Source organism: Daphnia pulicaria, chromosome 1 (genome assembly GCF_021234035.1).
Source record: "Daphnia pulicaria isolate SC F1-1A chromosome 1, SC_F0-13Bv2, whole genome shotgun sequence".
Lineage (NCBI taxonomy): Eukaryota > Metazoa > Arthropoda > Branchiopoda > Diplostraca > Daphniidae > Daphnia > Daphnia pulicaria.
The window spans coordinates 24,353,280-24,377,395 of NC_060913.1; the positions used below are offsets into that span (position 1 = coordinate 24,353,280).

The 24,116-nt window shown below is 38.2% G+C and overlaps 6 protein-coding genes and 3 long non-coding RNA genes across 23 annotated transcripts; 4 read left to right on the plus strand and 5 right to left on the minus strand.

The window, feature by feature from the left end:
* Positions 1 to 496: 496 nt before the first annotated feature.
* LOC124316299 lies at positions 497 to 4,309 on the plus strand. Its single transcript, XM_046782167.1, has 7 exons — positions 497 to 578; positions 737 to 2,638; positions 2,700 to 2,852; positions 2,931 to 3,281; positions 3,349 to 3,452; positions 3,570 to 3,762; positions 3,835 to 4,309. The coding sequence occupies exons 2-6, from the start codon at positions 2,581 to 2,583 to the stop codon at positions 3,732 to 3,734; spliced, it is 831 nt and encodes a 276-aa protein (XP_046638123.1). The 5' UTR covers positions 497 to 578; positions 737 to 2,580; the 3' UTR covers positions 3,735 to 3,762; positions 3,835 to 4,309.
* Positions 4,310 to 5,257: 948 nt separating this feature from the next.
* LOC124318203 lies at positions 5,258 to 6,078 on the minus strand. The gene is made up of 2 exons (XM_046782816.1): positions 5,592 to 6,078; positions 5,258 to 5,531 (listed from the first exon to the last, which is right to left on the minus strand). The coding sequence occupies exons 1-2, from the start codon at positions 5,690 to 5,692 to the stop codon at positions 5,258 to 5,260; spliced, it is 375 nt and encodes a 124-aa protein (XP_046638772.1). The 5' UTR covers positions 5,693 to 6,078.
* Positions 5,984 to 7,170, minus strand: LOC124316159 (E3 ubiquitin-protein ligase TRIP12-like). Its single transcript, XM_046781976.1, has 6 exons — positions 6,879 to 7,170; positions 6,696 to 6,810; positions 6,463 to 6,627; positions 6,159 to 6,391; positions 6,046 to 6,087; positions 5,984 to 5,989 (listed from the first exon to the last, which is right to left on the minus strand). The coding sequence occupies exons 1-6, from the start codon at positions 6,879 to 6,881 to the stop codon at positions 5,984 to 5,986; spliced, it is 564 nt and encodes a 187-aa protein (XP_046637932.1). The 5' UTR covers positions 6,882 to 7,170.
* Positions 7,171 to 8,573: 1,403 nt separating this feature from the next.
* On the plus strand, positions 8,574 to 9,847 carry LOC124319617. Of its 7 annotated transcripts, none has more exons than XR_006913323.1 (5): positions 8,574 to 8,761; positions 8,829 to 8,883; positions 8,942 to 9,094; positions 9,154 to 9,593; positions 9,664 to 9,847. It is a non-coding gene; the product is annotated as an uncharacterized LOC124319617 (long non-coding RNA). The 7 variants fall into 7 exon arrangements; XR_006913350.1 differs by having other exon boundaries at positions 8,974 to 9,094; XR_006913334.1 differs by having other exon boundaries at positions 8,574 to 9,094; positions 9,154 to 9,329; positions 9,415 to 9,593.
* A 149-nt stretch (positions 9,848 to 9,996) lies between these two features.
* LOC124319418 lies at positions 9,997 to 13,258 on the plus strand. Of its 5 annotated transcripts, XR_006913122.1 has the most exons (10): positions 9,997 to 10,080; positions 10,165 to 10,258; positions 10,371 to 10,572; positions 10,647 to 10,841; positions 10,911 to 11,025; positions 11,081 to 11,212; positions 11,496 to 11,632; positions 11,719 to 11,942; positions 12,916 to 12,978; positions 13,042 to 13,080. It is a non-coding gene; the product is annotated as an uncharacterized LOC124319418 (long non-coding RNA). The 5 variants fall into 5 exon arrangements; XR_006913140.1 differs by lacking the exons at positions 10,371 to 10,572; positions 13,042 to 13,080 and adding an exon at positions 13,172 to 13,258; XR_006913116.1 differs by lacking the exon at positions 10,371 to 10,572 and having other exon boundaries at positions 13,042 to 13,076.
* LOC124319886 lies at positions 10,223 to 11,001 on the minus strand. Of its 2 annotated transcripts, XR_006913594.1 has the most exons (4): positions 10,909 to 11,001; positions 10,589 to 10,839; positions 10,378 to 10,489; positions 10,223 to 10,314 (listed from the first exon to the last, which is right to left on the minus strand). It is a non-coding gene; the product is annotated as an uncharacterized LOC124319886 (long non-coding RNA). The 2 variants fall into 2 exon arrangements; XR_006913588.1 differs by having other exon boundaries at positions 10,378 to 10,839.
* Positions 11,674 to 12,907, minus strand: LOC124316282 (chymotrypsin-1-like). 3 transcript variants are annotated; one of them, XM_046782156.1, is made up of 5 exons: positions 12,756 to 12,907; positions 12,357 to 12,673; positions 12,181 to 12,291; positions 11,999 to 12,116; positions 11,674 to 11,937 (listed from the first exon to the last, which is right to left on the minus strand). In XM_046782156.1, exons 1-5 carry the CDS (start codon positions 12,808 to 12,810, stop codon positions 11,729 to 11,731), a joined length of 810 nt encoding a protein of 269 aa, XP_046638112.1. In that variant the 5' UTR covers positions 12,811 to 12,907; the 3' UTR covers positions 11,674 to 11,728. The 3 variants fall into 3 exon arrangements, with proteins under 3 accessions (XP_046638112.1, XP_046638102.1, XP_046638093.1); XM_046782146.1 differs by having other exon boundaries at positions 12,184 to 12,291; positions 12,357 to 12,694; XM_046782137.1 differs by having other exon boundaries at positions 12,357 to 12,694.
* Positions 13,123 to 16,107, minus strand: LOC124316329 (transmembrane protease serine 11D-like). Of its 2 annotated transcripts, none has more exons than XM_046782218.1 (7): positions 16,034 to 16,107; positions 15,879 to 15,976; positions 15,739 to 15,821; positions 15,521 to 15,668; positions 13,613 to 13,714; positions 13,431 to 13,548; positions 13,123 to 13,366 (listed from the first exon to the last, which is right to left on the minus strand). In XM_046782218.1, exons 1-7 carry the CDS (start codon positions 16,077 to 16,079, stop codon positions 13,167 to 13,169), a joined length of 795 nt encoding a protein of 264 aa, XP_046638174.1. In that variant the 5' UTR covers positions 16,080 to 16,107; the 3' UTR covers positions 13,123 to 13,166. The 2 variants fall into 2 exon arrangements, with proteins under 2 accessions (XP_046638174.1, XP_046638183.1); XM_046782227.1 differs by lacking the exon at positions 13,613 to 13,714 and adding an exon at positions 15,359 to 15,457.
* Positions 16,108 to 21,907: 5,800 nt separating this feature from the next.
* Positions 21,908 to 23,870, plus strand: LOC124315848 (adiponectin receptor protein-like). The gene is made up of 5 exons (XM_046781556.1): positions 21,908 to 22,101; positions 22,200 to 22,449; positions 22,518 to 23,148; positions 23,215 to 23,408; positions 23,475 to 23,870. The coding sequence occupies exons 2-5, from the start codon at positions 22,261 to 22,263 to the stop codon at positions 23,598 to 23,600; spliced, it is 1,140 nt and encodes a 379-aa protein (XP_046637512.1). The 5' UTR covers positions 21,908 to 22,101; positions 22,200 to 22,260; the 3' UTR covers positions 23,601 to 23,870.
* The last annotated feature ends 246 nt before the right edge of the window (positions 23,871 to 24,116 follow it).

Sequence of the window (24,116 nt, forward strand, 5' to 3'; positions counted from 1 at the left end):
GTTGAACATGATGGAAACCTTGGCTTGTTGCAATTCTCCATTTTGGAATGCTGCGCTTATAAAAGATGAATTGATCAAAAAGAAAGAACGCGCTTCATCAGAGAATTGACCAGTGCGTTGCTGGTGATGTTTCGCTACGCTATGTACCAAGGGCTCGTCCCCATCCCAAAATCACGGCAAATTGACCAACATGATATAGTTTCCTGATTCTGAGGCCTGTTATGGAGGTGTAAGAACATTTCACAGAGAAACAAGCTTGAAGTTGTTTCTCTCTTTGATGTGAAACATTTGTTTGAGTTTTCTGTTGGATTCGGTGACTGATGTTTCTGCTTATTTTGCTCTTGCCACATAAAACAGATTTTGATATTAAAATTAAAATTTGAATTAAAGTTCAATTATTTTATTTAAATTTTTTTAATTAGAATATTAAATTTGAAATTTAACAAAAAATTAACACCAGAAATATTTTTATCCGAGTTTTTTAACTTTCATTGTGCCTCAATTCGATATTTCAGAAGAGACGTTACCATACCAGTGTGGGATTCGAACCCACGTCTCTTTGCAGAGCATAATCTTAGGTATAGCCTTTTAACCACTCGGTCAACCTGGTGTTAGAAATGATAGGTCATTTTGAAGTCTGATTGCGAGAAAAAAAATATTTTTTTTTAAATTTAATAAAAAAATTAACACCATAGTTTCTACACCATACACCATTCACCACCATTCTTCACCATAGATCGCCTTCCCGAATCATTTGGAGTGGACAACCCGTTGAATTTGAATACAGAGACACCGCAGCAGCATGTTATCATACTGGTATGTGAAATTTAATTTTTTTCCTTTTCCCCTGTGTGTGTCAGAACGGCCAAGTGTCTGATTTTCTATTTTCCTCATCCGGAAGGCTCACCGGAAGTACTCGCGTTGTCAGTCATATCAATTGAGATTCAGTTCTTTTGCCAGGCGCCAGCTGAATTTGCGAATGTTAAGTTGTCGATTGTTTTAATGCTAATTGAACTTTGGCCGACTTTGGCCTAAATTTACTTTAATTAGAGAACCGTAACCGTCTGAATCCCGAATTGAGTAGACACAGAAAACGCAAGATTGGCTCCTTTGCTTGTTTCTGTTTGTGTCGGTTTGTGTGGTGTAGAATGGGGCGTTGTTTGAAACGATTTAACGTTGGTTTCTAAAAAGGGGATTTTCTATCATTTGCAATTAAGACAGTGATTTGTAATCTCTCCCTTCGTTTAATTTATTTATTTTGTTATTTTTTTTTTCTCCCGTTCCATGTTTGTTGTGAACTAGTTTGTGATCTCTGATGTTATTAGTCACGAGATTGTTTTTTTTTTAACCACCGAGTTATAGACTTTCGAGATATAATCAAGCCGAGGATTCCGCATTTCTGGTGTCTGGATTCCTCCGGGTTGTGCGACGTTGTAACATGATTTCGACCTATCTAGGTAACTGAAACGTTGAGCGAGCTTTCTTGTTTGAGTCGAAAACTTAACTTTAACCCTAGTTTAAATTACCGGCTTAACATTTTGTTCTACTATAGTCGTACTAGAATCATCTGGTAAGAGAAACAAATGAACTGAGAAAGGAACGGTTCCGCCTACGAGTGTCAACTCTGTATTTAGCAAGTCCACTTTATCTATACATCAAATCAATTATTTTTCTTTCTTCATAGAACAGATCAAAAATAAAACGGAAGCTCATTAGAGTGTCGCTTGTTCGTAAGGGGGGAATCACAATAAGTGGGCGAGAGACTGGCAACAATTTCTTCTCCTCAGTTTCTGGTGGATTGCTCAGTCAGTCCTTCTCGCCTCTGCCGTGAATTTCACCAAAGTTATTGAAATAATAATAAAATGAGAGGGCTCATTTAACACAAAGAAATCAAGAAGGTCATTTTGACTCTACAAAACGAAGAGAGGGTGGGGTAAAAGTCAAAGTGGAAGGTTTTTCTTTGATTGTTACTCCAATCAACCATTCACGTCTACGTAAGAAAAACCAAATGTGGATTTATTGCAACTTAATTTGAAAAGTTGCGAAAAGTTGTTTTCTTCTGTCATACTTCTGTTAGCCACCTCTGTAAGAAAAAAGATAAAATATGTTATGGATTTTTACGTGATGATCAGTGATTATTTCAGTGACTTTGTTAACTATAATCACTTCAAAATATTTTAAATTCGGGTTCTAATGATAAACGAATGATTTTTTTGGATTCCGGTCTAATTTTTGAAACATCTTGATTTTTGACTGACTTAGTATTCATCAGTGAAAAATCGTGGTATTTCCGTGACATTCTGATCTAATTTAATATTTAACTCCAACTGTGATTTCACATCTGAATTGATTTAGTTTATAGTTGGGAAAAAACCGTAAAATAATAACAATTTTTAATGAAAATTTCTAAATTATGAAATGGCACATTCACATACGTTAAATATCCACACCGCGAAAGTTATGCAACGTTGCTGAAACGAGTATTCTACTTTACAGCAGTCGAGATTATAGTACATTTCAAAGTTTAGAAATTATCATTTCGAAAGTTAACACGTGTTTAGTGAAAAGTTTATATTAAAGATGTCCGAAAAGGATAAAAAAAACAAAAAGTTTGCACTTATCATGTGGAGTAAAAAAGGTAATCTATTTTAGTTTTATTTATACACTTAATTCATGGTAATGCGGAAAATTCTTTTCAGTAAAGGACATACTATGTTACAGTGTCCAGCCACTTGAAACTGTTATGAATAAAAATCAACATCATAATCCTACAATCGAAGATGAAATTCAAGAGAGGATCTCACTCAGCACAATAGACTATAAAACCCAACTTGGGAGAGTTTTACAAATTGGTATGTGTGTACTATATTTAGATATCATCATTTCTTTATTTTGATTATGTGACATTACTGATGTTGTATTGTTTTTAGGGACAAAGAGTGTATGCAATAAAGATGCAAGCAGTAGAGTTGAAAAGTTCAACAAAACACTAAGTAAGGAAGCAAAGGTGAGTTCTGAAAAAGGAAATAGTGGATCAGATGAAGATGAAGAAAGATCCAGCAAAGAAGATAAAGAAGAAATGGACACAGGTGAAGCAGACAATTACCCAAAGGCTGAGCGAAACCAATTGTCAACTATAACGAATTTGGAGAAAAAATTAGAAGAAAAGGAAATCGAAATAACACAACTACGGAAAGCAAACCAAGACATGGAGGGAAAACTGAAAAACAAGGACGAGAAAATCAACGCACTTATTACAAAGAATATTTTTCTCCAAAACAGTTAAGTTTTTTTTAATAGTTTGTAATAAAGACTATCAAATTAAAAAATTTTTCTATTGCTTCATAGCTTTGCCTTCTAAGTTCGCAGAAATGGCTCAAGGCAGCCCAAAGAAGAGGAGGGTTGGCGAAAATATTGCTGACTGGAACAATCCTGAAGTGGTAGATGCACTGATAAGTGATCATCATATTTCTTGCCATGTAGCACGTCTGCCCCACAGCAGCAGTAGATTAGTCCTACTAAAAAGGGTCATAGAGTACTAAAAATTAGGTTTTATGTGTTCGTTATAGGAAAAACTTAACCTTACAACAAAAGAAAAAAGGGAGTTGAAAAGCAAAACAAAATCCTCGCTTTTGGCCAGGGCATGCCTCGCATATTGCTTCCCAATCGACATTCTAGCAAAATCTGTGGTGAAAGGGGGCAACCAACAAAAATCAAAAGATGACAGCAAATAAGATGAAGAAAAAGTGGATGCCATATGTGGTAAGTTTTAAATATTGTTCTTAAATAGTAAGACATGTTATTATAATTTGTCGTCTTTTTTTTTTTTTTTAGAATTCGTTCAGTGTAGATTCCCAGATTCAGATAGGAAGACAATCATCAGTATTTTCGGATTGAAGATAAGAGATGTGAAACGAAAAGCTAGCTCTGATGATAAAGATAGTGTGTCAGATCCAGAATCTGTGGGCGAAGGTAACCGATGATTAAACTTGCAAATGTTGGCAAGACTATCACATGCCCAGTCTGAGAAGAATAATGTATTGTGCGTCGTCGCTTTCTTCAATAAAATAAAGTAAAAAGTTTGTAAAATTCTTTTGAAAAGCAAAAGTCAGGCTATAAGAATCATTTCAATATGAGATATAATCGCTAGTCAAGATAACGCTATTTAAATGTTATATGAGCATTAAGTATATATTTTGTAAATGTCATTCCAATGTCATGTATGAATCGAACAATTATCATATGAACATCAGTAATAATCAAATAAATATCTTGGAATAATCACCCAATAAAAAGGGACAAAATCTTATAATTATCACCGTCGGTATTGAAACAGCAACTTATCTTAACTGATTAAATTCATATTATTTTAATCACAGAAGCTTACGAAAGAGAATATATGGTTTCGACTGATTTTAACGGGTTTTTACACAGTAAAAACCCGTTTGACACTTCAAACTGTTCGTAACAGACGACATAGCCATCTACAGGCTTAACTTCCGATGTGATCTGCCTGTAATCCCCCGCCATAAGCGTGGGGATCACGCTTTTATGAGGGGGCGACTACCCTTGTTAGGAAAATCTGAAAAAAAATCATCTTAATGCTACCCAATGCTACGGCAAAAAAAAATTCGTCGCAATCCGACAAAAAATGGATTCTCGGGATCGCCACAAAAAACGCCTTTTTCCATAAGGTTCTCTCGTTTTCAAACTTTAGGTAAGGTACTGTACATAAATATCAAAAATGACTCTTGTCTTACATTTTAATTGTAATTTATTTTGAATACATAGGCTACACAAAATTGAATACAAAAACCGAAAATAATTTAACATGACACTGCAAAATTTTCACTCACTAAAAAAACAAACAATGACGCAATGACGGACAGTTGACAGAACACTAGAGAGCAAGGCAAAGCAGGATTCCTTAAAGTGCATCATTTCAAATAGTTTCACTACCCAACAGCTACAGAATCAAACAACGACAAACCGAAAAGGCGCAATCAAAATCTCTAAGGCGCAACGAAAGGTTTTATCCAAAGAAATAATTTATGCATTATAAAAACGCAATTGTTGGTTTACGGCGTAGGCCATTTTCTCTCTCAAAATAAGTGGGCTGGTGTAGCGAGGTACCATCAACAGATTAGTACACGTCTGTGCAGAAGGATGAATCTCGTCTGCACGTAGGATATGAATGCAAACCTGAAAAAAGGCATTCCGTTTTTATCTTTCCTCTTCTTGCTGTTTCCGTTGATTTTCAACTTCCTGCTGCCGTTGCTGCTGTTGTTGTTGTCATAGGATCGTCACGAACATATATGGTGTAGTCGCGACGATTATTCCTATGACGCAACAGTTGGTTGGACTTGGCCAACTCCATATCCAACGGGGTAAGTGGAACAAATGCAGGTGTGCCGGATGCTAGCTCACCTGGATTTTCCACTTTGATGATCGCTTGGTTGGGTCTTAGTAAAGTCCCTTCTTCCCCAGCTCCAGGACCATCCAATAAGTTTATAATCGAAGGGTTTTGATTTCTAAAAGATAAAAAATATAATTATTTTAAAAGTTCTAATAATTATATTTTAAAAAATTACTTTTCCAGGTATTGACGAATTAGGGAATCACAATTGCAGTTCTGCTTTTCTTCCCATAAGTTGAAGTACTCATTGCTGGGATAATTTACCCATTTCAACATTCTTCTTGAAAAGAAGAGACGCGTTCAGGAATCCACCGTGCGGAACAGTGGTCGACAACACGGTGACGCTGAGCGAACGATTCGATTTCTTCCTGGTGTCCATTTAAAAAAAAATACATTGCCCTTATGATTTTGAACATTGCCCCGAAACACACACACACACACACACGAACACACACAATAACAATCACAAATTAGCTTACCTATGAGCTAAAACAGCTTCCACGTGATGGCGTGATCCAATTTCCAAGGTCCTCCTTTCAGGTGAGACGCCATCATGTGGTTCCTGTTTTACAACTATACAAAAAAAAAATTAGAAAAAAAAATTTAAGAAACAAAAATTTTAACCTTACCTTCGGCTGGACGATTTCTTGGACGATTTCTTGTACGATTTTCTTTCGGAGAATTCAACAAGAAAAAAAAGTTACTTAAAATTTCAAATAGTGATAAAATATTAAGAATATACCTTGAGGTGTTGATTAACCTTGTGGGTTAGTTGGTGGTGAAGAAACTTATTGTTAGTTGAGATAGGGTCGTAACTATCGAGATCGTACAACGATCCCCAATAACGACTGATTCCATTTAGTACTCGTAGAAGATTTAGAACCACCACAGAATAATCTTGGATTGTCACGGACTCCGGTAGTCGCATTGAGAGAAACAGTTCCCAGTTTGAACAAACTTTAGGAGCGATCCCCGCTGTAAGGAGTAGAGTTAAGACAAGATGTTAATCACCGTTGGTGGTAACCTAAAAACTCAGCAAAACTTACTAGTCCACGTTTCAGCCATTTGGTTTTTTATTCTGTCGTTGTTCTCGCTACGATTTGCGCTTGTCCCTGGGCGTGGTCTTACGCTTTCCTCACCATTTATAACTGGACTGTAGAAGACTGTATGGATTTTATTCCAAACGTCATCCGCCTGTGATCCATCAACACCTGAAGAAGAAATAATCATATTATCATATGAAATCAAGTAATTCTTTTAAACGTTAACACTTTCTTACTGGTATTTGTTACTGCTTCGAAAATAGTTTCGTTGTAGTCAGCAACTTTATTGTTGACAAACATTTTCAATAGATGACCGACTGCTCCTTGTCCTCGCTGAAGATTCATTTCAACCTGAGAATGAAGTATGGAATGAAAGTTTAGTAACTTGACTGATTGAGAATGATTGGTTATAACTTTACCATGTTTCTAGCTTCAAGTAAGTTTCCATCTAAGTCATCAAAGTCGTCTCTTCTTACACGTCCATAGTCACGAACAATGAGAAATTTTTCTATTCACAGAACCAGCGCATGAGGTTCAATTTCGATATGTCAACCAAAATATTGTTTGAGATTGCTGCTAGAGGGATGTCTCTTTTGTTGTACTTGAATGACATTTGATGGTGATCCAGATGCACTTTGTGCTCCACACGTAGGGAATTATTCCATTATTTCAATGGCCATTCCCAACTTAGAGATCAAACTCTCCATGTGTTGTGCAGCCAACAACAGTGTTGCTTCATTCCCCGGTGTATAACCGAGATATTCCTGCAAGGCAAAATAATTAAAATATATTATTATGAATTATTGCAATTTTTTAAAATATGTGTACCGAAAGAAAAAGACGAAGTCGATCGTTGCGATCCTCTCCGTCTTCCGTGAGGGTGTTTCGGAATTTGTATCAATCGGAAATGACCGATCTTGCGAAAGGCGAATTCCACGAAAGGTCTAGAGAAGCCAGCCGAGCCCGCTTTTTAGTACCAGTCAGCGAGCTAGAAGGCAAGCAAGGTGAAAGCCCGGATGGACGAAAGTGGGAAACAAATGAATTAGTGAAGCCAAAGTGACAGCCGAAGCCGTAAAAAACTCCAGTTAACCTAGAGTTAACCCGGGCCACTGCCCGGGCAAGTTTTAGGTGGAGAGTAAGCAGGTGAAAGTGGAGAAAATGCTGGATTCAGCCGTGGACTCAGCTGTACAAAAAACAACCAGCCTTTGGGCAATACAACAGCCACTGGAATTGATTTCAAAACGAAAACACACACAATCACAAATTAGCTTACCTATGAGATAAAACAGTTTCCACTTGATGGCGTGATCCGATCACCCAGGTCCTCCTTTCAGTTGGGACGCCATCATCTGGTTCCTGTTTTACAACTATACAAAAAAAAAAAGAAACAAAAACTTAATTTAAAAAATTTGAACCTTAGCTGTACGATTTCTTCTACGATTTTCTTTCGGAGGAAAAAACTTAGAAAAGTCCACCGGGTTTTTTAAACTTAAGCGAGAACTTCGTCTCATTTTTACTAATTAACAAAAACTGAATTTGAAACTGAAGCTGTTAAGAAGCCATTGGCAACAATGCCAAATGAATTTTTAAATCGACATAACAATATTTTTATCAGAGCTATATAGACCTTATTCGAATCCAAAGGTATGGGTCAAGCCGACCTTTTTGCGTCGCGTTGCCGTGAACAGAAGATTTTTATTTGGCTCGCCCATTGTGGTAACCGCATAGGCTTTACGGGTAAATCGTGCCCGAGGGAAGGAAAGGGAGAAAAGGAAAAGGTTTTTTTAAACAAAATCTGAATTTTTTTCTTTGGCAAGAACTTAGAAAAAAAAAACAAATTCAGATTTTGTTTAAAAAATGTGAAAAAACTCGCATTTTTTTACAGAATCTAGGCATTCCATCTAATTCCCTTTAAAAATATAGAAAAACAAGGAAAAATCATGAAAATTTGATAATGATTTATACAGATTTGAACCTATTGCTACTCTTGTGGGAATCTACCGCTATACCCACTAGACTGTCAAACGCTTTCTTTCGAATAATTCTGACCATATCGATATACAAGTCAGACACACAGGCATCCAAAGGGTGGAAAGCATCTGCGGAAATGTGGAACAAAAACCGATACTTACGACCCTCTGGCTATGTACTATGGCAACAGGAAAGGGGCAGGGAACCCAAAATTTGTCCCACACAGAAGCGTACGATGATGGGCCGTGAACTATAGATGGCCATGTTCAGTTTACATTGGTGAAATGAGAATTTTTTTACTTTTATATTACTGGAGATCACAGAAAAAATGGTATGAAGTACTTTTACTGTGTTGTCTCCCTGAAATTTATCAATGAGATGCTCAAACCCATTCACAGAGATCTTTGTCAGGCTGATGATTGTTCCCACCATTAACATTTGTTTCGAATTTCAGTTGAGTAGTTCCCGTTACTTACATTGTTTCAGTATTAACTCCTAATTGTCTATCTAGAATTTCAATTCATTCGAATTGTCTGTCTTAAGTTAATTACAGTACAGGGCAGGCAACAAATGAGTAGTGTGAATGGTATTTATAAAAAAACCATGTAGGTAGCCTATACAGCATTCCAGATTATTTTTCACACGTCTTAGAATTATCAAACAGGTAAATCCACAGTTGGTATTTTTCATGCAGAACATTTTCTTTTATTGTTATGTATACAGTATGTAGTGCTTCCAGTTGCCCTCTAATATCATTATAGCTCCGCCTGCCCATCAGCATAACTCCAAGGACCAAGATTCAAACATCGGACTGGGGTGGTGCCAATTAGTAAATAAAAGTGTTTGGAATTTAGTAAGTTTCGAATATTTGCTAGATAGACGCCCAATGCAACAATGAGGTCTGTAACAAAAGGCTTTTTTTTTATTGAGTGTAAAATTCTTGATTGATAATATCGTTGAAATGTCACATTTTCAATTTAACAGTAATTATGAATTAAAATTGAATCACAGACGTCCCCCAATTGTTTTTAATCCGGATGCGAACGTCGAAGAAACGCTGTACTTAAAATTCCATGATGCAACTGAAATCATTTTGGGGCCGCTCGCGATGGAAGAATGGATTCGATTCTCAGTCTGTTTTTGGCATTCTTTCAGAGAAACAGGTAAAGCAATTTACATCGATATTTTTGTACCTATAATAATGGCGACATTGAATCTCATTGTTTGATATAGGAGCTGATCCGTTAAGCCAAGCAACTGTTAGGCGAAATCGGGATGACGGCACAGAAACGATAGAAACTAAGCTTCCCCATCCTTCAAAAGCGGCATTAATGGGGCCATCTTCAACTACTTCTTTCTTCGTAAGGAACGAAATTGACGTTAGTGCCCAAAAACAGAGTTGTTGCGAGCTATTGGCAATACCAACGCAATAGCCTATTGCGTTGGTAAAAATTGTCGAAATCTTGAAACCAATTAAACTCGATATTTAAAATCAATTTAATTTAGCTATCTGCAGCAAAGCGATGTCGTCCAACTTAGTTACAGGGTCGAAAGTGCTGTAGCGGTAAATCTTGAAAAAATTAACCGAAACTTGGTCTGCGTCCGGCTGAAGCAACGACACCTGAGCAGCGATGACACTTAACTGACTCGGTTCGTAATTTTCGAATATTATTCAATAAGGGCATTGTTAATACCAAATTGTTAATACCAAACATTCATTTGTTTATAATTGAGTTTCTCGACAATGCAAGTGACCGTTGTGACAATCCAGTCATTATTATAAATCCATCCACCGCATGTTCATTCACCACTATCGAAACCAAAAAAGGTATGGCGGTTGTAGGCCTTTACTACCAGCGTAAATGCGATCTTCGCTTGGTGCTCCTTATAACATAGTTTTAGTTTATAAGTTTTACAATACCCTAACAGATTTTCTATAGTAATTACCTGATGTAAGGGCGACGAAGGCGAGAGCAGTTATTAGAGCTGTGAGCTTCATTGCGATACTTTTGCTTCTTTTTGACTGTCCAACAATTGCTGACGAGTTTTTGTTGGCTTCCTGACATACCACAGAGATTTGTCTTAGACCCGTTAGGATGTGAAATTCAAGAACCCGATGGGCGATAGCGTTGCTATACGAAAGTTTATAACTCCCTACTTTATTTATTTGATACTTGTCGCAGGGAAAAAACACTTATAACGTTCTTTCTATGTAGGCTGTTCTCCGGCAAGCTTATTGAACCAAGGATAATAAGGAGACATTCTGGTGTAAATGGTTGGTTGGAAATTGTTTCCACAACTGGCATTCTTGGACATGATTCCAACCACTCCCACTGTTCCACTGATGTTTTTGTTTTGCACCAAAGGCGAACCTTCGTCGCAATGGCAGGGGCTTCCAGTATCTAGTGACTGTATTATTCAAGAAATCAGATTACCTATAATGCTATACAATTAAAGTTTACTTCTTTTTTAACTTACAGCCTCCAGCGCAGATCATGTAAGCTGAGTAAAACTGATCCGCGCCGTAATCTCTGCAGTCTGTTCCGAATGAAACTTGAATGGAACGCAGCCCGGCAATCACTAAACCACCTTCCTGTAATTATGGACATTTTAATTTTAAAAATAAAAACAAATTTTAATTGTTTTCAAGTTATAAAAGTGACTCCCCGTCCAATGAAGGTGCCATTGTCGGAAAGAGCTTCTTTCGCCTCACTGTGCGGGATAAAGTTGACGTTGGTGCTAAATTCGATAGGTGGAGACGTCTAAGGAAAGCGCCAATCAAGTAAGAACATTTTAAAATTCTATTCACATTCATTTTTGATTCATTTTAAAATTCGTGTCATCACACAATATTATTTTTTCAATTCCTCCTGTATAATTACGGCATTAACATTAAAAAACCCGGTTTAATTGAGATATTTGCGTAGCGTTGTGTAGAAGACAGCAGAGAAAAATGGGAATGGCAGTGCTCAGTTTCATTTTCACGGTGGCCGATTTAAAACCAAACTCTCCAACTTTGAATCAAGAGCAACTATCAGCTTTTTAAACTGTTGAATTTGTCCTAGTTGAACTTTTAGATTATGCCACAAGCAATTTGATGTCAGCCTTTACGTATGTTTCGCGAGATAGTAGCGATGATAACGATGATAACGATCAGGCTGACTGCATCTAGCGGGGAACTCGTGCGTCACGACTCACGCGAGTAAGAAAGCGGGATATTTTAAAATCAAATGAGAAAATGTTGGATTAGTCTTGGTTTTATTCCTATTTTTTTATTTGTTTGTATAGGATCACTTTTTTACAAGGATAGATTGGATAAAACTGGTTGCAATCCAGCCGTAGTGGATATCCAATTGTAGTAAGGTGACAGCCGTGTGAAAATGGTCGGTTCAATCGTTCCAGCTGCGTCGCAGCCCTTATTCCTCGACATGACTCCAACAACAAATCCATTCTGCATCAAAGGTGATCCTTCGTCATAGTAACATGGACTTGCATGGTCTAGTTCATCTATGGTAAGTAAATCCGGTTTGATCCGTATGTTCTACTTTACCTACTGAGAAACCATTACCTCCGGTGCAGATCATGTAAGCGTTATTGTAAATTTCGTAAGCCAGTTGACAAATAGTTGAATTATTATTCAAGGTAATCGTTGCGTTTTGCAACTCGTTTGAATACAGACCGCCATTCTATAGAAGAAATTTAAACAAAATTTAGTTGGCTAATTTCCATAATGAATTAATGATATTCATTTACTCCTGTGGTACTGCCCCATCCAGTGAAAATTAATTGTTCGGGATTTTGGCTCAATTCGTCGTAATACGAAAAATTTACGTTCGAATCGAAAATGAAAGGCGAATTTGTCTGCAAACAAATGATAAGGGTTTAATGTCGTGCAATTATGTTATGTTAGGTTGTTTTTGGTTAACCTGTATCAGGGCAAGATCGTGTAGCGGTCCCGTAAGAGATTCGTCGTAAGAATCGTACACGTGGAACGACTCGATCCGAATAAGTTGTTGACTCGGTACGGAGGTGGAATCCAACGATACTACACCAGCTTCCACTGTCACCCGGTCCAAAAGATTTGTGAATCCGTAGACGCAGGATGCAGTCGTGATTACCCACCGTTCGTTGTAAATAAATCCGCCGCAACGGAATTCCTTGTCTACTTTAATGGCCACTACGTGAGGGAACTCTCCAATCGCAGCCGGAGTGCCGCCCGTGATACGCCCATGAACAGTTTTACCTGTGGCAATAACGAACGATTCTGGAGATAAGATTATCTAATTAGTACTGAATATTTTATAGAAGTTAAGTTTGGACTATACCGTGTGTCAGAGACGTGATGAAAATTAGAAAGGAAATGGCCACCGATATCCGCATTTTGACTCGTAGTAGTTCTATTAGTTGTTTTGTTGAATGGATTCTCAAAAGGTTTTTGTTTTTCTTAACTGTGCAATAATAAACTTGTTGCTTTCTATTTCATAGGTGCAGTCTTTATCCTTGACCAGGCAATATCATGGCTGTGACGCTGAGTAGGAACTGATAGCGGTAAGTAAACCCCTGATATTATTCAACATTATGTAATGTGATAGTTTTCATTTTGACTGCCAGCTTATCAAGCAACACAACAAATCAAATTGAAGATGCTCGATGAAATTTCATTTAAACATTGTCATTGTTTATTTCATGGGGTTGATTTTCAAATAGGATAATAAATGCATGCATTTCATTGGGATTTAAGGTTGCGGACCACCAGTTCTCAGCATCCAACCGTAGTAAGCCGATAGTCTAGTGTAGATGGTTTCAAAGATTTCGCTGTCACCACACCCCAAATTTTTGGAGACGATACCCACAACGAGATATGTTGTGGGTGAGATTGGCTTAAACAGAGGTGAACCTTCGTCGTATTGACATGGACGTATACCATTGTCATCCTCTGTAATTTACACCCACAATTTAAGTGTAGTAATTTTATAGTAACATATTACATCTACTAATACCGCTTTGCCCCCAGCAGAACATGAAGTTTGAATCGTAGACGTCAGCAGGAAACAAATCACAGTTGATAGGCGGATAAACACGAGCTTCCCGTAGTTTGGTAGACACAACTTTTGATTCCTAGATTAATAAGACAAGGTCACCGTACTTACTAAGTCTAAATAATATGTAACAAATTAATTACGTCAACTGCACCCCATCCACTAACAATGGCAAGAGGACCATCACCAACAGTGTCGTAATACGTAAAATTGACATTTGCATTGAATTCTATCGTCTGGGATGTCTTCAAAAAAACAAAAAAAAAATTAAACAAAATTGTTTGTCAGATATATCGCAACAATTAAACCTCAAGCATAGCGATGTCGTTGACTTTAGTCATATTGTCGTAATTTTCGTGAACATAAATTGCTCTAACTTGAAGGCGCATCTCTCCTGGATCTGGAAGAATCAGGGACAGTTGACCCACCGTCACCTGAATTTGAGCTGTGGTTTTACTAGAGGTAAAACACTTCAGATTATTAAAGTAATCAAACCAATTAGTGTCATTAAATAATTTTTCTCACTTAAAGACACAAGAGGCTGCTGTAACGATAAATCGAGAATTGTAGATAAATCCTCCACAAACGTGGATGTCATTCAACGACACCTAATTATTTAAATCATTACTTTGTATGAGTTGTTTGTTCAACATTTATTGTTTACCGAAACTATGAAAGGGTATTTTTCGGCGTCGACAACACTAGTCGTAGCACCGTTAAATCCATTAGAGATACGACCAACGTCATCGCTTATCAACGCCGCTTCAAGTTGATTGATGTTAGCATAGGGGAATTTAAATTATGGCGAAATAAAAAAATACCTGGTGCAGCAAATGCGATGAGAACGTAGAGCACGACACGGTTCATGATTCTCAACTGAATCTTTAATATAGGACATATTTAATCGTCATATGTCATATCGCAACTGTTCAGCAGGTGATAATATTTTTTTTATTATTATTTATTTTCTCTTCTTTAGATAAAACGATAATAACGACGTCATGCGGTTAGACTAGGCCCAAGATTGTGTTCCACCAATCGCTTATTTTGTATGTCCATTACAAATATTCCAGGTACAGTGAAAACAACTGTGAAGCTAATTTCTAATGATTTGGGTATTCATTTGCTTCAAACGACAACTTTCCCTGTGGTAAGAATGATTTTTAAAAAATTTAAACAGTTTTGCTGCTCGTGGTAATCAATATGACATATAGTACAAGTGAAAAATGCATTATTATTCTTTGAACTTTCTTAACTTTATGCTGAATTATTGTTCTTGAATTTCAAAAGAAATCCATATGATTTATTCATGAAAGACACTGATTCTATGGTAAAGTTTTCAATCACATTTATGGTTTATTTAGTGCTGTGGTTATATGCGATTAAATGGTTACATCATGATTTTCAATTAATTTCATTTGTAGACGAATTTTATTCGATTTTAAGGTTGAGGACCGCCTGTCTTGAGCATCCAATAGTAGTAAACCACTAGCCGAGTGTAGATAGTTTCGTAGATTTCGCTATCACCACAGCCCAAATTTTTAGAGACGATTCCCATAACGAGGGCTGTTGTGGGTGAGGTGCGCTTAAACAGTGGTGAACCTTCGTCATACTGACATGGACGTATACCATTGTCTAAATCTGCAATTCAAGCCCACAATTTGCATGTGATAATTTTATAGCAACATATTGAATCTATTAATACCACTCTTGCCCCAACAGAACATGATGTTTGGATCGTAGACGTCAGCAGGAAACAAATCACAGTTGATAGGCGCAGATAATATAGCTTCTCGTAGTTTGATGGACACCACTTTTGATTCCTAGCTTAATAAGACAAGATATAGCCGTACTTACTAAATCTAAATAATATTTAACAAATAAATTACGTCAACTGCACCCCACCCACTAACAGCTGCGATACCACCACTGACAGTGTCGTAGTACGTAAAATTGACATTTGCATTGAATTCTATCGTCTGAGATGTCTTCTCAAAACAGGAAAAAAATTTAACCAAAATTGTTAGTCAGATATATCGCAACAATTAAACCTCAAGCATAGCGATGTCGTTGACTTTAGTGATATTGTCGTAATTTTCGTGAACATAAATCGCCCTAACTTGAAGGCGCATCTCTCCTGGATCTGGAAGGATCAGGGACAGTTGACCTATCGTTACTTGAATTTGAGCGGTGGTCTTACTAGAAGTAAAACACTTTATAATGTGAAAGTTATCAATCCATTAGGGTCATTAAATTAATTTTTTCTCACTCGAAAACACAAGAGGCTGCTGTAACGATAAATCTAGAATTGTAGATGAATCCTCCGCAAATGTGGTTATCATTAAACGTCACCTATTTAATTTTTAAGGTCAGTCTGTATTGTTCATTTGTACAGAATTTTTTGTTTACCGAAACTATGAAAGGGTATTTCTCGGCGATGACAACACTAGCCGTATCACCATTAAATCCATTAGAGATGCGACCAACGTCATCGCTTATCAACGCCGCTTCAAGTTTATGAATTTTAAGTCAATATTATAAAGGTATGATGAAGTAAAATATACCTGGTGTAACCAAGACGATTAGAACGTAGAGCACGGCACGATTCATGATTGTCAACTGACACTCTAGTAATTGAATACATTTTCAAATTTCTGTTCGCAAGATGATACAATTTTTAATCTGTTTATTTACTTTTCATAGACGAAATGATAATAAGTCTAACGACGTCATTTGGCCCGACTACCTAAGATTATTGCGATCGACCAAAATCGACCTTGTCTGGATCTCCATAATGAATATTTCAGTACTGTGATGTCAACGTCTTAAATGCATTGTAGCCTACTAGTTTGATTTGATCATTTGTTTCAATTTCAAATATGTATTTCCCCGTGCAATAAAGATTCGAATTAGCATTTTGAATCTTTGTTACTTGAACCGGTTTTTTACTGCGGCGCTAGATGGCAGCGCAATAACTATTGACTCACGCTCTGCTCGCCTAAAACTTTTTTAAACGTGATTGTATTCGGAGAGAGAGTGGCCGGTGACGTCATTGATATCTCAGGCTATTTATTCCTCGTTTAGGCAATTAACTAATTTGGCAACATTTCCTAATTCAGAAATAGTAAAAGCTCAATTTGCGCTGCATTCGTCTTGAAAAATACTTGCCACTTAGCGTGCAGTTATTAATGCAATGAATCAAGGAAAGAGAAATCTCCAACCAGCTGCGCAATTTCACACGAAATGTGGCCATCTGCATCGGCGTTGCTTATACCCCGTTAATATTGAACAAGTTTTAAAACTGAGTTATAGCTTTAAATCGCTTTAAATTTCATCTAAAATAACTTGGGTAACAAAGAAACCTTTCATCACGCAGCCTTGTCTTGTCTATTTCGGAATACGACCTATTCAACTTGATTTCTAACGGATTATTTATTATCACTTTCAACTTCCGACCAATCCAGTGCCACAATCCAGCAGCTTAGCCGATGACTAACGCTTTCTTGGAGTATCCAGTCCAGCACTATATACCTCACCACGAGCCAGGAGTAGATCCAGTCGAGTCTTGCGTCGATCGATATATAAAGTCCTCCATGAACCTTCATTCACACGGGCCACGAAAGAAGCATGAATGAAAAACCTCCCGACCAAAACGGTCAGCTGATCAATGAACCTGCCTCTGGCCCAGCCCAGTTAATCTCTTCCCCATGAGAATAATAAGCAGTTTGACCAACAATCTGCTGGGCGATAGATTACGAACGAAATCGTTGCGCTCCTATTTCTAACTGTCGCTTTCGACAGAGATTAGATGGTGCCCTAATGTGTGATGACCGTGATCCAGTACAGATGGCGTGAGTATTTTTCGTTCGTTTAATTATTCAGAAAATCTAACGGGACTTTGCACGGAACAAGTCGATCAAATCGTAACTGTGAAGGATTTCAAAACTTATTACTCAATCATGACCAGAAAACTAGAACCTTGTCCTTTCTCCCTCAATCTAATGTAATCAATAAATAGTGACGGGTTAAAGTCCTCAAATTGAGACAGAAAAATGATTGCGTTCGAGCTAAACGGCAGACGAGAATTAATGGTCACGGGCGTGGGACTCTAATCATTAATTATTCCTTGTCCATTTACGTCCGGGTGGACACTCAGGCTCCCCAAATGAAATGTTTGGAACGTGGCCAAAAACTGGCGCGTTTTGCTAAGGATTCCAAACGTTATGGTAAATATAGATTTGCAAACTTTGCTAGATCACAAGGTTCGAACCTTTACGCTTATTGACTTTTTTTGAAAATTTTTAATCTGATTAAAAACCGCAAATAAAAATATTAGATTTCAATTTAGAGAAAATCCTGCAATGCTGTTCAATTTGACAGATTGATGAAATTTGTCGTTTGCAGCCGAATTGCAAATTAGGAAAAACAAAATTAATCAATTTCAAGTTGTTGTTTTTTTTTGTTTCTAATGTGGATCGTGCAGTCCGTGCCGATCAATGAACCTGTGGGCTTCAGTTAATTTTAGTTTCACATTTCCCGTTGTTATATAAACTGCTTGAAAAAAGTTTGTCGCAGCCGGTTCAAAGTAGTTTGCGTCCCTCGAGGACTAAAGGCCATAGAGTCAACAACTAGATAAGCGAGGAAATCAGTTTTTGATGTTGGTAGACTTTTTTCCCCGAATCCAAATAAGTATATATTTCGAGAGACAAAAATGTAATGAAAAATTGGAACGTAACCCTTGACTTGAAGCATTCTCATGGTCAATTAGTGACACCATATGTAGACTTTTCTTTTTTGCAATGTACCCGTGGAACTTCTTGTGTAGTTAAGGGATGATAGTTGGCAGCATGTGGCCAGTACTTTATAGAAACTGGAATGGAGCCAAAAATGACAACTTGCCAACTTCTTTTGGTTTAACTTGTGAATTTTGACTGCCAGTGCTTCATTAAACTCTTCAAAAGTACATATACAACCATATGTGGATGATGGTCTTGAGTCTTGTAAAGCACACTCTCAATTACGTTAAACTGCAAATCAAATAGTGGGTTATTGACTTGATATTTTTAAGTTGTTTCAAGTGAGCAGCAGCACTATCTGCTTTTGCTTTGATGTGTAAAAGGCTTCTTAACTTTCAAACGTCTATAGCTCGTTGCTTGAGCTGCAATCACGACCAGCCCTGTGTGATGATAACGTTTAAATCAATCCATATTTTTTAATAAAAAAAGTTTATTTTTCTTTTTGATTCTAGCCTAGCAACATGGGTCATCATCCGAGCCTGCAGGGGAAACTGGACGTAATCTTTTAACGATCAAGATCAACTGGTTTGGAAATTCTCCAAAAACTCCAGTCCAGTTCGTCCGGCGGGAATTGCGTAACGTCGAGAGATAGAAAAAAAAGCCAAGGCGTTAAAACGGCCGTACGACGCCCCCTCGTTTGGATTCGTCGTCATTGTAACATGAGAATCGATTGGCTGGAAAGTATTCTATACACCCAATATTTAAAAATTTAGAACCCAAGCCAAAACTGATTAAGTCTATTGATATGTGGAAATCTTTACTACGTACATTTGCTTATACTAACATTACGCAACCGGAAGAATGAGACTTTCCGGTTGTGTCCTAATTGTGGTTTCGATTACGGATGTATTATAACCGCCATTCCTGTTTCATTTACTACGATAGATGTCGGCGTCGACTGCGGTTATTTGTTTACAGTATACACATCGGTGACAGCGCAGCATTGATTGAATGACCCGAGCCGGAACCAAACGCCAGATGATGTATATTCATGTCAAAACTACTCATCGTGGTAAGTTTTTCGTCTTTTGCTTTTCCGAAAATTTGGCCCACGCTCAAAAAAATCCCCCAAAAAAGAAGGTTGGTGCTGTGGGGGGAGGGAAACAAAGGAAATTCACGGCCGACCAATCTGAGAGTGTATAGTATAGCACCGGCGCACCGCAACCAACAAACTCTTATTCCCGCAAACTTCCTTTTTGAACAAAAATCTCTTTCGATCGTTGCAAGTTGTATATAGCCTCGTAAAATAAACAAAAGGGTTCCGGGAAAATAAAGAAAAAATGAATTTCTTTTTTAACTATGGAAACCGCAACCCATCGATTTTGCTCAACAGTAATACCCCCCTGTCCGCTTTTAAAATCTTTCCGATTCGTTCAAGTCAAGGGCAGCAATGAGCTATAAGTGCTGCAATCATATAGCTTCGAATATCTATCAGTTTTCGTGCTGAAATTGCTTACGACCTTGACGTCCAAATAAAAATAAACGCTAGCCATCATGCTGGTCGCAACGGGATATTTCATGTTTGCTCTCATAAACTGTGTGTGTGTGTGTGTGTGTTTGATGGAAAGATCGTGAGCGATTTGCAGAAACAGGTCAAACTCGTCCCGGGGCGTGATTATCATACTGACACAGATTCATTTGGGGTGGTGCTAGGGGGGGTCTAGTCACACACACAGTAATACGCAGCTGTAGACGTATGTCAAGATCACGCGTGACTTGAAACCCGAATGCATTTTTAGAATTCTCTTTTTACTTGTGATCCTGTCTCTGCGATCCACTAAAAATAATATTTGTGTTATCAGTTCAAAGAGAATTTCAAGAGAGTTCATTCGATAAATCGATTGGGCGTGAGTGCCCCAGGCGGCATCTTCTGTATAACCTCAACAAGGTCAAATACAATACAACTCTGATCCTCGTGCAACACAAGATAAAATAAGGATTTTTTTTTTCTTTTTCAGGATCGCGGACACAAAAGGCCCGGAATCGATAGCGATGGATCGGTGCGCCGTACGAGGAAATGACACGAGTCGACCAGGAAACCTCAAAATCTATCCATCGCACCTTCGTATTTCTAAAATGAGGAGCAATGTCATTTCATCTAGTGAAAATATAGACGGACGTTAATTCCAGTTATTTTCTACCCTCCTACGCGCGTGTGCCACCTACACATACGCTCAATTCTTTGACGTCGCGATCGGTGTGCAGTAAATAACTGGCCAAGACGAGAGAGAAGCGGAGGGATAATATTGACACTTGAACCTTCTTCTTGCTTTTCCCCCCACACACACTTACATAGGACCCCCACGAATGTAGGAAAGATAAGGCCGGAGCCAACTATATAGGACTGCCATCACGAAAAAAAAAAAGCTAAGGCAGGATATAATGAGGCCGTTCCCCGAAGGAAATTGTGTGTCAGCCGTGGTTCTACCCCCATTTTTTTCGTCTCCCTCCCATCGCCTTTCATCCGTAACTCTATGGTCTTCATCACGTGTGCGTTGGCGGCGTTAGAAAATGAAAAAAAAAAAGGAACGTGAACTAGCAGCAGCGAAAGCCCCAGCACACGAGAACGGAATAAAAAGCCCGGAGAAAACAGCTGTGCGTCGCGTTCGACGGATCGATAAAAGCCACTGGCCCGCGCAGAATAGTCACAACCGATTTGTTGAAATATTTTTGGAAGCCTTTTCTTTTTTTATTTTCTCTCTCGATTAGACGTGATGATGAACGATATCAGGGCCCATTGTTTAGTCACAAAATCTCATTATTTGTCCATGTCGTGTGTCTACACGACGAGCGTTGTCGTCGCTCTAGTTCAAACAATCAGACACAAACTTATAACTCGGTCAAAGCTCAGTCAGCATCTTCTGATGTGCCCACACGACTCGATAAAATCTCGTGAGAATCGGTTTTAAAATAGAGAAAGGCATGAAAAACATCTTCTTGAATGTGAAAATGGCCTTGTTTCTTTTGTATCTTTTTTCATTGGATGAAAAGCTGCTTCCCCCCTCAAAACAAACACATATGGCACTCGTAAAGCTTCTCTTTCTCTCGTTTTTTTTACAGGAAAGAAAAAAAGAGAAATGTACGTCACAGGTACCTGCCACGTGACTATTATGAAAAAGTATCGAGACAACACTGGCCGCCATGAGACGTAGGAGCCTTGAAATGATTCAGCGTCGGGCATATTGTGAAGCGGCGACGTCACGGCGGAATTCGCAGAACAATGCCAATTATTAAAATAAAAAATAAAAATCTAAAAGTCCTCGCGGTGGAAGTTGCTGGTATCGGCTTTATATAGAACAGTAATTACATTTGTGTCGAACGACTGCTCGAGGGAAATGCGTTGAAAATTTGAAAGCGAAAATTTCAATTCCATTATTGACGTAGTAATCGATATAATCTAGTATAGATTTTCTCGGATAGAAATGCGACCGTCATATAAAGATAGGAACACAACAATTCGACGTAAATGATAAGAGAGCACTTTTTCTACCGATTTATATAAAAAGGCTGGGCCATCCAATCTGTAATCCGATCAAGAGAGAGACAATGAAACGATGGAATTTTTATCTGGGTCACGTGACCGCCAGCCAATCGGCCAACAGCTGGTTCCATAGATAGCGCTGCAATCGTGTTGTGTCTTGTATACGTCGAAACCCATCCAGCTGAAAAGCAAAAGGCCAGTAGTGAGCAACGAATAAAGTCGTCCTTTTTTTCGCTCGTTGCAAGTGAAACTTGACAATCGAAAAGCATTTCAGGCTCGTCCTTTGTTCTCGTGTGTTTGATTACCAATATAGGCATACACTTCAAAGCGGTTCACTCGTTACCCTTTTTCGTCGGTATGTAAAATGTTTTCTACTTAAAAAATTGTGTGGCCTGTGTTTGAATGGCTTTGTTAAGCTCAACAATCGTCATCTTTTCGTTTTGCTTTTTCTAGTTGCGTTTTTCCGCTCGGAAACCGAGTCGTTGGGACCTAAATAATTCCAAAAATCTGAAAAATGGAGTCTGCCAACAGCCAAGAGTGGGATGACGGGCTTAGGTTGCGAAGAAATGTCCAAGAAGAAGAGGAACAAGAAGTAGAAAGTAGTGAAGATGATGTGAAAACAGACCTAGTGAAAAGGATTATAGAGTCAACAAAAGAGCTTACCGACTGCATGCCTACTGATCTGCCCTCTGCCAAAAGAATGGTGAGTACTTTGGCAAACTCTCGTGCCTGAAAGGAAAGTATGTGTATAACCTCATTTTTCCGTTACAGCTGGAAGATGGATTCCATGCTGCTGCAGAGTTTAGTTCTGACATGGCTGCTGGAGCTGGTGCTGTGGCAGAACAAGCTGGAGATATTTGCCGCAAAGTGATAGAAGCATCTTGGAAAGTTTGCCACTTTCAGGCTTTGCCTCACTGGCTTCAAGACAATGATTACCTGATTTGGGGCCACAGACCGCCATTGCCATCCTTTACAGCATGCTTTCAATCGCTGTTCAGAATCCATACTGAAACTGGCAACATTTGGACCCATCTCATTGGCTGTGTCGCATTTGTCAGTCTGGCCGTCTACACGCTGATATGGTCTGAACTTCAAACGGAAGAACGATTGGTTTTTGCTGCTTTCTTCGCTGGAGCCATCCTGTGTTTAGGATTGTCTTGCACTTATCACACTGTGCATTGCCATTCTGAATTTGTGGGCAAACTCTTTTCAAAGTTGGATTACGTTGGAATATCATTCCTCATCCTGGGATCGTTGGTTCCATGGCTCTACTACACCTTCTACTGCCAATATCAACCAAAAGTCATTTACCTGACTGTGGCCACCGTTTTGGGTCTCGGTGCCATTATAACTTCTATGTTGGATAAATTTGGCGAACCTAAATACCGACCCTTCAGAGCAGGTACTGCCCATTTTTTGCATGTTTCATTTGTTTGATCGATATTTTATGATGTTTTTTTTCCAACAGGGATTTTCATCGCTTTTGGCTTGAGTGGTGCCATTCCAGCAATTCATTACGCTGTTATGGAAGGCTGGGTAAACGCCGTTTCTTACGCCTCTCTCGGATGGCTTATTCTGATGGGAGCGCTCTACATTCTGGGAGCCCTCCTGTACGCTGGCCGTATACCAGAATGTTACTTCCCTGGGAAATGTGATATATGGGTACGTTCATAAGAAGAAATTTCCTCATTTTTATGCTACCACTTTCTAATTGGTTTTTCATTACAGTTTCAAAGCCATCAAATATTTCACGTTTTGGTGATAGCCGCAGCTTTTGTACACTACCAAGGCATTTCCGAAATGGCAGTTTATCGACTGACGAACAATCAGTGTCCTGCTTCTACCGTCGCTTAATTGTCTACCAAAATTACAGTCCGCTGGAAACAATTAAGCAAAAAAAAAGAAAGAAAAAAAAATCCCTATTCTCTTCCACCCACATATTTCTTGCTGCTTTGTTTACTGAAATTGTTTATCGAAAATTCTGTGTAACGGTGAGGTGGGGGGGAGGAAGTTTATGAATTATTTATGGGCACGTTGGTAAAATGGTTCTCGCAAAGAGAAAGAAAAAATTCTTCAAGTAGAGCGATCCATTAAGTGCCTTTCGAATACATCTCGGTAGCTTGAGCACGTCACTTATAATATTATAGATTCCCAATTTTTTTCTTTCCGGAAACAATGAGGAAGTGGACAAAAAATATTATTTTTAGTCACGGCATCTCTTCCGTGATGTTATATAAATCTTTTCAAACTTAAAAAAATTTCTCTTTCGAGTCTTGGGAAATTTCATGTGGAAATAGTATTTTGAGGAGCATCTTTAGTGGAATGGAATTTTTATGCAAAACATTTTTGGAAGAAAAAGAAATCATTTCT

What these genes read in the sequence shown, in the direction of transcription:
- LOC124316329 (XM_046782218.1), bottom strand. Translation starts at nt 16,079, where the DNA reads ATGAATCGTGCCGTGCTCTACGTTCTAATCGTCTTGGTTACACCAG. An exon ending in GTGGATGGGGTGCAGTTGAC is followed by an intron (nt 13,549 to 13,612) that starts GTAATTAATTTG and finishes TTATTAATCTAG; the next exon opens with GAATCAAAAGTTGTGTCTAC. An exon ending in GTTCTGCTGGGGGCAAAGCG is followed by an intron (nt 13,367 to 13,430) that starts GTATTAGTAGAT and finishes TGTAAATTACAG; the next exon opens with AGGATGACAATGGTATACGT.
- LOC124316282 (XM_046782137.1), bottom strand. Translation starts at nt 12,810, where the DNA reads ATGCGGATATCGGTGGCCATTTCCTTTCTAATTTTCATCACGTCTCTG. An exon ending in CATCACGTCTCTGACACACG is followed by an intron (nt 12,695 to 12,755) that starts GTATAGTCCAAA and finishes TCTTATCTCCAG; the next exon opens with AATCGTTCGTTATTGCCACA. An exon ending in ACGATCTTGCCCTGATACAG is followed by an intron (nt 12,292 to 12,356) that starts GTTAACCAAAAA and finishes ATTTGTTTGCAG; the next exon opens with ACAAATTCGCCTTTCATTTT.
- LOC124316159 (XM_046781976.1), bottom strand. An exon ending in CGAAGCAGTAACAAATACCA is followed by an intron (nt 6,628 to 6,695) that starts GTAAGAAAGTGT and finishes TTTCTTCTTCAG; the next exon opens with GTGTTGATGGATCACAGGCG. An exon ending in AGGTTAATCAACACCTCAAG is followed by an intron (nt 6,088 to 6,158) that starts GTATATTCTTAA and finishes ATTCTCCGAAAG; the next exon opens with AAAATCGTACAAGAAATCGT.
- LOC124315848 (XM_046781556.1), top strand. Translation starts at nt 22,261, where the DNA reads ATGGAGTCTGCCAACAGCCAAGAGTGGGATGACGGGCTTAGGTTGCGA. An exon ending in ATACCGACCCTTCAGAGCAG is followed by an intron (nt 23,149 to 23,214) that starts GTACTGCCCATT and finishes TTTTTCCAACAG; the next exon opens with GGATTTTCATCGCTTTTGGC. An exon ending in CTGGGAAATGTGATATATGG is followed by an intron (nt 23,409 to 23,474) that starts GTACGTTCATAA and finishes TTTTCATTACAG; the next exon opens with TTTCAAAGCCATCAAATATT.
- LOC124318203 (XM_046782816.1), bottom strand. Translation starts at nt 5,692, where the DNA reads ATGTTGAAATGGGTAAATTATCCCAGCAATGAGTACTTCAACTTATGG. An exon ending in ATTCGTCAATACCTGGAAAA is followed by an intron (nt 5,532 to 5,591) that starts GTAATTTTTTAA and finishes TTTATCTTTTAG; the next exon opens with AAATCAAAACCCTTCGATTA.
- LOC124316299 (XM_046782167.1), top strand. Translation starts at nt 2,581, where the DNA reads ATGTCCGAAAAGGATAAAAAAAACAAAAAGTTTGCACTTATCATGTGG. An exon ending in GAATATTTTTCTCCAAAACA is followed by an intron (nt 3,282 to 3,348) that starts GTTAAGTTTTTT and finishes ATTGCTTCATAG; the next exon opens with CTTTGCCTTCTAAGTTCGCA. An exon ending in CTGAAGTGGTAGATGCACTG is followed by an intron (nt 3,453 to 3,569) that starts ATAAGTGATCAT and finishes TGTTCGTTATAG; the next exon opens with GAAAAACTTAACCTTACAAC.